This window comes from Natator depressus, chromosome 15, assembly GCF_965152275.1.
Source record: "Natator depressus isolate rNatDep1 chromosome 15, rNatDep2.hap1, whole genome shotgun sequence".
NCBI classification, from domain to species: domain Eukaryota; kingdom Metazoa; phylum Chordata; order Testudines; family Cheloniidae; genus Natator; species Natator depressus.
The window spans coordinates 17401829-17411162 of record NC_134248.1 but is presented as its reverse complement, the minus strand read 5'-3'; the positions used below and the strand labels follow the sequence as shown (position 1 = coordinate 17411162).

At 45.0% G+C, this 9334-nt stretch overlaps 1 protein-coding gene across 2 annotated transcripts in view; it reads left to right on the top strand.

The window, feature by feature from the left end:
• Positions 1-2341: 2341 nt before the first annotated feature.
• Positions 2342-9334, top strand: part of CHFR (checkpoint with forkhead and ring finger domains) — a 30128-nt gene continuing 23135 nt past the window's right edge. For both annotated transcript variants that reach the window (XM_074972604.1, XM_074972603.1), the window contains exons 1-3: positions 2342-2440; positions 3021-3165; positions 5017-5116. In XM_074972604.1, the coding sequence (XP_074828705.1) occupies positions 3033-3165; positions 5017-5116 (233 nt within the window). In that variant the 5' untranslated portion in view covers positions 2342-2440; positions 3021-3032. The remainder of the gene's footprint in view (positions 2441-3020; positions 3166-5016; positions 5117-9334) is intronic.

Genomic DNA, 9334 nt, shown 5'->3' with positions numbered 1-9334 from the left:
GATTTAAAATCCTTGAGGGAGAGGGGAGGGAGAAACATACACTGTGTGCTGAGCTTCCTCCACTGCTTTTGCAACCCCTTAAAAGTACAAAGATGTGTTGGCCTGTGGAACTAGGCTGGGCATAAGGAAAGAACTTGGTTGCCTGTGCATCCCAGTACAGAAAAATTCATCAAAGAAAAAAATTGGATTTCTTTGATTTTTAGAACAGTTCAATATAGCGCATCATAAATCTGAAGCCCCTCTATGGAAGGTACTGTAAAAGATAAAATACTGGTATCCAGAATGGGATGTTTTGTTTTGTTTTCCCTTCAAATGTGTGAGAATTCATTACTTATACATGAAAGGGGCAAGAGTTCTGACTGGAGCTGGATAGAATGTGTGCAGGTTCTGTGCAAGCTTCCCCCTCTACCGCTCTGGTACTGCCTCTTCCTCCCCCCCCCCCCACCATCCCGTTGCCCTGCCCCGGCACTCACCAGTTGTCCAGAAACAGGACCTAGAACACATAGAAGATGACGGTGACGGGCACTAGGACCCAGGAGGCAGCATCCTGGAGCTGCCTGCCAGCCTCAGCCCAGGAGAGGGACAGAGGGAGCTTCTTCCCTCCCTGACAGCTAAGCAGAGCTCCAGAGAAATCAGGGGTGGAGGGTACTGGGGGCGGGGACACAATGCCCGCTCAAACTACAGCCACAGCTGGCACAGGTTCCCATGGTAACCAGATTTTTAGTGTCCGGTCACCAGTGTTAACCGGATACCTGGCAGCGTGTTCCTGCAGTGCGGGGAGACACAGACAGGAGGGAGCGGAAGCAGCTGGCTGCCAGCTGGGCTCCTTCCAAGCCACAGGGGCCTGCTTGCCTTTCCTGCTGGCAGGAGCGCTCCAGCAGGGCTGCGTAAACAAGCTCACTCCCCCTCACCCGGCCCCAGCCGTGCCCCCTGCCTGACCAGCAGGGCCTAAAAATAGGAGGGCCTAAGGCTAGAGCCTTATTAGCCTATGGGTTAATCCGGCCCTGGTGGTCACCCATCTCACTTGTCAGGGAGGCTGCCCCCAACCAGGAACCACAGGGTTTCCGGGGTCCTCTATAGCAGCCTGCCAGGTGGACTGCCCCGGAGTCATGGCTCCATTCCCTTTCACGAGGAATGTTGAAATTCTTTGTTTTTCATCCAAATCTGAATGAAACCAAACTTCAAAATATCAAAATCCTCCCTGAAATTCAACTACCCAGCTCTAGTAGTACATGAGATACTCAGCTTTCTTTTCTTTTTTAAAAAGCAAGTTCCCACCCTCATTAAGGTTGCCAGTTTTGGTTGGATGTATTCTGAAGGTTTCATCACATAACATAATCTTTAATTAAAGATTAATCTTTAATTTCTGGAGACTGCAGGACAATCCTGGAGGGTTGGAAATCCTCTCCCTCCCCCTCTCCCTCATGTTTGCAGGTAAAACCATGAAAAGATGACCCAAATGCACCCTAAAGGCTCATACCAAAAGGCACACAAAGAACCCCAAATGTATTATTATATTTAAAAAATATTTTAAAGCCAGGGGGAATTTGGGTTACTTCCAGCCCTCCAGAATTTTCCTTAAGTCTCCAGGAATTAAAGATCAATCTTTAATTATAGATTATGTCATGTGGTGAAACCTCCAGGAATACGTCCAACCAAAATTGGCAACTGTAGCAGGGAGGAAGGAGAAATACATGCTTTTCTAATATTTGGAGCTTTCTAAGTCCCACCCCATGTTTGTATTTAAGAGTCTCTAATTAAGTGTCTCTCAGGTATTTAAAACTGGAAAGACTGGGCACGAAATCAATATTTAGTTTTTCCCTTTCCGTGCAGAATTATATCTGGAGCAATTCACTGGGAAGACCATGGTACTGGTTCATTCTGTGTCAGCTAAACTCTGTTGATTTTGCTATAGTCAAATTAACTGTAGCTTAATTACTCGATATTTAACAGAAATGAAGGTATCACAAATAACAGAGGTCAATGTCTGTTATTATAAACATTATTACTCTTTTAGGGTAATTGTTATAGGACATTCATTTTGCCCATGACAAAGATGGCCGCCAGCGGGCTCTGTGATGAATATATTACCACAAAAGGGAACAGTGCCCACATCCAAAATGCCCGACGCACCCTCGCCACTGGTGCCCACCTCCAAGATGGCCGCCGCCGTCCTTCCTCCGCCTCAATAGTCGGTTGGCTTCCCCAATCCAAGATGGCTGCCTAGCGCGGAGGAAAGCGGCGCTCTAGCGCGGCCAGCTCTGTGATGGGAGCGGAAGCCTTTTCTTCCCTTGCCTCCCCGCCCTCTGGGTTCTCTATGGTGACCCTGCTCTGGTCTCCAATAGGAGGCGTGGGGGAGCTCGTGGCCCCGCCCAGAGTCTGATCAGCTGATGGCTGGCAATGTCTGTTGACAGCAGCAGCCTCCGCGGCAGGACTGGGTGTAAGAGGCTGGCGGTGGGGGAGGGGATCGCTGTGAACCCCCTCAAGTCCCCTGGGGCTGGGGGCAGGGCGGTAAGCGGGAGGGACGTTGGGGGAGGGAGGACGGGGCCCTGCCAGCAGCCCCAGCCCGGCTCCTGTGTGTCTCACCCTCAGGGCTGTGAGAGGCCTTGGAGGGCCAGGCTCCGAGGGGGGCCCCGCTTGCCCTAGAGAGGAAAGGAGCGGGGAGTAGAGTGGAGGGACTTCAGCCCACATACCAGAGCAATGCAGGAGAGCTGGGGCTGGTGTGTGGGCAGGTGTCTGAGGGGCTGCTGCTGCGGGGGAGCGGGGTCTGGAAATAAAGAGATGAGAGGGGAAGTGATGGCTTGGGACAGCGAACAGACAAGAAGGGGAAGAAGGATAGGCGGGGAGAGAAGGCTGGGGAAAGAGAGAGAGAATCATAGCTGTGAAAGCTGCGAGAGGAAGAACAGATGGGAGGGGAAGTAGGAGGGGTATGTTTGTGAGAACTGGGGAGAGAAACCCTACTGTTTCCAAATGAAACTTTTCCCCTGTGTGTCTTGTGATTTATTTATTTATTTGATCAGATGTGAATCCAAATGGAGCATTCTGAAGGAGGAGACCAAAACCAGCAGCAGCAGCCTTGGGGGAAGCTGATCCGGTTAGGTGCTGATGAAGCAGAGCCCCATGTCTTACTGCTGAAAAGAGAATGGACAATTGGGCGGAAGAAAGGTAAGATGGCGTGTGATTTGCTAGAGGTCAGACTAGGTGATCATAGTGGTCCCTGCTGGCCTTAAAAATATATGAAGATGGACTCTGAGACATGACAGGTATGTTGGTATCTGGTGTGAGGATAAGGTGGAGTTAGGTTAGAAGAGGCCCACCTCAATGCTTGCCACAAAATCCCTTGTTCCCTACTCTGTCATTTCCATGAGAGAAAAGTTGTGCTCTCTCCCTGTCTTTGGCTTTCTTTTTTAATGGGGTTCTTGGTGATATCACAAACACCCAATCCCGTGAATTTGTCTTGTTGATTTCCCTGATTGTTTCTGTGCAAATAAAAAAGCACTACATTTCAAACCAAGTTTTGTCATGTCATACCCATTTTGTCACTACTCTCTCCTTTAGCTCTTGTGATTTAAAAAAAAAAAAAAAGTGGGGTGGGGCGTGGAGGGTCTGCACTGCTACATTTTCACACTTCAACACACACCTACAATCCAAAAAAGCCTTAATTCTTCTGGCTGCATGATGGTTGCTAACATTAAAATCATTTCTGTGAGAGTTGATTTGAAATGGAAGTGTTTTTGGGTTTAAAAGTGATGACTATTTGACTCAATTTTAAGGCAATTCCATGTTTAAGGCAAATTATCCACTTAACCTTGCACTGTGCCAACTGGCACTAACTTTAGTTGCCTGTCCATCAACTCAGTGCATATCATGTTGTAGCACCCAGCATCAATGAAAGTATATTATAGTTTATAGACTCTATATGGTCAGTCGAAATGGAATTCATGGAACATATTATAGGGAAAATCTAAATATCTTTTGTCTGTTAAATTCAGTACCATACGTTTGTTGCCCTTTTTGATGACTGTATTGCTAAATATGGCTAATAACCAACAAGATGTCCACACTAGGAAATCTTGTAGTTGAATTTCAGTGGGCTTACATGGCAGATAAAGATTGACTTTTGCCTGCTGAATTGCTCTCATAATCATTTCACAGTTAGATTACTAAAGTGTTCGGTTAGAAAAATACATAACCAAAATTTGCTATCTACTCCTCAGCAAAATATTGTTGGCACCATTATCCTATTAGAAAAATATGTGGGATTCTGGAAAAATTCATTTAGTCCATGCTGTTCCTCTCCTCTTCCTGGCCCTTACACTATATTCCAAGAGCCACAAAGAGTAGATGGGGTACACCGGTGTGAAAGTGCGATACTACTTCTGAGTGAAACTACGGCATTCTAATCACTTTCAGCAAGAATCACAAGGTCATGAAGTTGTGCGACACAAGTTGTACTCAGAAGCTGTTAATTGTCCCATGGACATCAGTTGTGGAAAAATAGTGGTAAACTATTATCAGGGGGTGTGGTGGGTGACTTATTTATTTCTAGATCTACTACACCCAGATGTCTCTCTGCCCTGTCTAGGGAGGATTGAATGTGCTGGGAAGTAATCCAGGGCCAGACTATGAATGGGAGGATATGAATCATGTTCCTTAGTTATGGCCTCTCTTACAAGGGAAGTGTTGTTGCAAGATGGAATGGTGTCTTATCTGTGGAGCCTTGAATATGGCTGGGAAGGAGGGATTAAGGTAGTGTCAAAATGGTGACGGTTCCCATCACCCCTCAAATCATTACTAACCTTCCCCTTAATACTCCTGGCTAATGGCAGTGAACTGCGCTGGATTTTAAATTTTCTTTGTCTTTAATAATCTAAAGATGGTGCTAACACATAAGAAAATCTTATTTTTAAAAGAAGAGTTTTAAGTGGACTGATCAGTCTCTGTGATGGGATCTGCCTATGTAAATACTCATGGGATATTTATAAACATATTGATCATAAACATTTTCTTTTTAAGGTTGTGACTTGTCCTTTCCTGGCAACAAACTGGTGTCTGGAGATCACTGTAAGATTACAGTGGATGAAGAATCTGGACAAGTATCATTGGAAGATACCAGGTTAGCCCTGCTTTAAACTTTTATTACTGGTTGCTAGAGTAAAATTCTGTTTAGTGCTCATGAAAGGAGCTAGCTGTACATATCAGAGAGTAGTTGGTAAGTCTCTTATTTTTAGGTGTTAGTTTCTTCCAACGATCCCTAAAACTCATCCTCCCTCCCCCCCCCCATGGAATGCCTAGCTTACTGGATGAAAAACAAACTGATGGTGGGGAGGGCCTGGTAGTTTTGTATACTGTGTGTCTTATTATGTGATTGCAATTATAGCATTGTGAAAAAAATTATCAGTGACTTTAGGAGTTTTTAAAAACTGTTCATGGTGAATTAGTATATGGCATACTCATTCCTTATATTATCTCTCTTCCCTACCACCATCCCCAGCTTCTCGGGGGTGGGGGGGAATACATTTGTACTGACAACCTCAAAAACGTGCAATGGATATGAATAGAGATTCGTATTTGTTATTCCTTTTGGTGTTTAAAATATCTCTGAAGGTAGCTAGTATTTCATAGGAACTTTGGGGCTTGAAGGGTTGTCTGGATTTTGGCTTCATTTATAGTTTGAGCTCCCTTTTGGATCTATGGTAATGAGCACCGTATAAATACTTATGCCTATTGTATTATATTTTGAAATTATTTTGTCATCTCAAGCACTTCAGGTGGAGAGGAGAGAGAGTGGGGCCTAATAGGTAACATTATAAATCATTAAACTTAATTAAATAATTGAAATTGCTCAATACAACATTGTAGCTGTTGATGTTGCCATTAGTCATTTGTTATCAGAAGTTTGTTTTTTTGTTTGTTTGTTTTTTTAGTTCTTTCCTCTAATCAGTATTTCAGGGAGTTATTATGTAGTGATATAATGCTTACATGAATCTTTCCACAATTAGGGCCTTTATGTGCTTAATTTAGGGCTTGTCTACACTTACATTTTATAGAGGTCTAACTTGCTGGCTCTGGGGTGTGAAAAATCATCCCCCTGAGCGCAGCAAGTCTGAGCGCTTTAAAGCACTAGAGTAGGCTGGCTCCGAGCGCTGGGAGCCGCTCGTCCCCTCATGGAGGTGGATTACCAGGAGCCTCCCAGCGCTTGCGTGTGACCACACTTGCACTTCAAAGCGCTGATGCGGGAGTGTTCCCGCGACAGTGCTTTCAAGTTTCCAGTGTAGCCATGCCCTTAGCTCACCATGAGTAGTTAATAGAACTACACCATAGTGCATAAAGTTCAGCACATAAGATTTTGCGGGATCAGGGCCAACAAACTTGCTCTTCTGGGAGAGATTATTTCCTGCTGGGTTACAAGAATGCTGGTGAGAGCTTATGCAGTGTTGTTCTAGCCATGTCGGTCTCAGGATATTAGAGACGCAAAATGGATGGGGCAATATCTTTAATTGGACCAACTTCTGTTGGTGAGAAAGACAAGTTTTGAGATACACAGAGCTCTTCAGGTTTGGGAAAGGTATTCTCAGCATCACAGTTAAATACAAGGTGGAACAGATTGTTTAGCATAAATAATTAGCACATACTGTAAGGGACTGTTCAAGGTAGAATGGCCCATTGACACCTCTATAGTCATAGAACAAAAAGAGGGGGTTAGTGCTTTACAGCTTGTTGTAATGAGCCATAAATCCAGTCTCTCTGTTCAGTCCATGATTTTTAGTGTCTAGCAGAGTAATACATTTAAGCTCCCAGGCTTGTCTTTTGAAAGTGTTGTTGTGCAGGTTTCCTTTGAGGAGGACTGATAGGTCAGATATAGAGTGATCGCTTTGTGAAAAGTGTTCACCCCCAGGTGATAGGATGTTTTTGACTTGTTTCATTTTCTAATCACTACTGTAGAATGAAGTGATTTACTGGTTTCACCCACATAGTTATTGGTTTCAGAGTTATTGGGACATTGTTCAAGTTAGCTGGGATGTATAATCTTTCTTGCCTGTTGCAGGATGTATGGGGTCTAGTCAACAGTTTCCTTTGGCAAAATTTAACTAAGGCCTTGTCTACACTGCCACTTTACAGTGCTGAAACTTTCTCGCTCAGGGGTGTGCCCCTGAGCGCTGCAAGTTTCAGCACTGTGAAGTGGCAGTGTAGACAGTGCACCAGCACTGGGAGCCACATTCCCACCTCTGGTAGCTACTCCCCTCGTGGGGGTGTTGTTTTTTTTTACAGCTACAGTTTTTTGCCGCTACTACACAGCCATGTTAAAGCGCTGCCATGCTAGTGAAGACATGCCCTTACTTATCCACTCCCTCCTCATTCTCTTGATCAGAGTTGGTAGATATGATGTTGCAAGTGGGATTCTTTCCGGGGCCAGAAACTTACTTCTGACATTGATTTAGGCCACGTATTTTTTCTTTTTATAAGGCAGGAAATACTTTTATCTTTGTGTGTAGGGAAAAGTCTTGAACTAGCAGAAGCTGCAGAGTAGAGAGCACGAAGTATCATGAGCAACTGTAATCTGTCTGCCTAATAAAGGGCTTAGGGACTTCATCCAGCAGTTCAGCTGTCCCACACTTGACAAGGTTGAAAACACAAAAAATAGACCCTGACAGTTCCGAATGAATGAATGAACAGACCTGACCATGTGGGAGCTACAGTCAAATTTAATAACAGGGGAATGGAATTCTCAAGCAGGAATTTGAAGTGGGCCACCCCAACCACATTTATCTTTGCCTTCTAAGGCTATGTCTACACTATGGACCTTATAGCTGCACCATTGGAAGGTCTCCTGTGTAGCTGCTCTATGCGGACAGGCGAGAGCTCTCCCACCGGCATAATTAAGTCACCCCCAAGAAGTGGTGGTAGCTATGTCAGCAGGGGAGTGTCTCCCACTGACATAGTGCTGCCCACAGAGGTGCTTTGTAGGTGAAACTTATGTTGTTCAAGGGGTCGTTTTTTCACACCCCTGACTGACAAAAATTTTGCTGACAAAAGTGCTAGTGTAGACAAAGCCTAAGTCTTCTCTTCCTACCCTTCTTCTGCCATAATATATTCCCTCTGACCCCTCAACTCACGTGTCAGATCCCACACACCCACACCCACACACAGCTTGTTCTCCAGACACTCATGGAGTAGGAGAGCTCAGGTCGCTAGCTAACAAAAAGGGGCAGCCAGTAGAAGAGAGTAGCTAACTACTGAGCTAAATAAGACTTTGCTGTCAACGTTGCAAGAGTGTAGTTTGTGGAAGGGTGGAGCTAGATGCACTGTTAGCCCCACTGAAAGGCTGCAACCCGAAGTAATGCCTCTCTTCCACAACTGAGAACATGGCATGTTATATTTTCACATACCTGACAAAAAGGAAGAAGGCCTTTTATATATTCTGTCTGTGCATGGGTGAGAGTTGACTTAAAGCACTGTAACCACACATGGAATAGGAAGACAGTCCTGACTGCCTTACTACTTGCGGAAGATTAAGCTTCTCCTCTCTCAGAATTTGTCTGAGACCTCTGATATTCAAGGCCTGCTGTCAATATCAGCTGAGCTATACAGAGTCAAACTGGCCGTAAGAAGTTGTATATCTAAGCTTTTTCCACCCAGAAAGTGCCTTGGCTAGTCTACACTGGCAATACTAAAGTGCTGCCACGGCAGCGCTTCAGCATGGCTTGTGTGGTCGTGGCACAGCGCTGGAAGAGAGCGCTCTAAAAAACCCACCTCCACAAGGGGCGTGGCTCCCAGCGCTGGTGCACTGTCTACACTAGCGCTTTACAGCACTGAAACTTGCAGCGTTCGGCAGGGGGGGAAGGGTTCACACCCCTGAGCGAGAAAGTTGCAGCACTGTAAATTGCTGGTGTAGACAAGCCCTTAGCATTTACTAGAAGAAACAATACTGTATTAGATTACTTAATCAGTTTCATTCACGGAACAGTTGGCTTGTCCCAGGGAAAAGCAATTAATTCTTTCTTAAAAACAAAAATTCAAATGCAACTCATGAGATTGAGGTAGACTTTTGAAGGGCCTTTCCCTGTCCTCCATTGGGCAGTTTTTGTGTGTGTGCCTGCATTAAATAAGCAAACTACACTCTTAACTTTTGGATTGGCCCTTCCAGAGCCAAGAGGCACATTGACAGAATCGTATGGGATAACTTGCACCGCTGTACCCTACCCAAATGGGAATTGGGTCAGGATACAGAGATTTATATTTCTAGTCTTAAGAAAAGTGTTGTGGGATCTTTTATGACCTGGATTTACGTTTCATCTGATAGCTGAGTTTCCTTCTCCTCTCACTCCAAAAC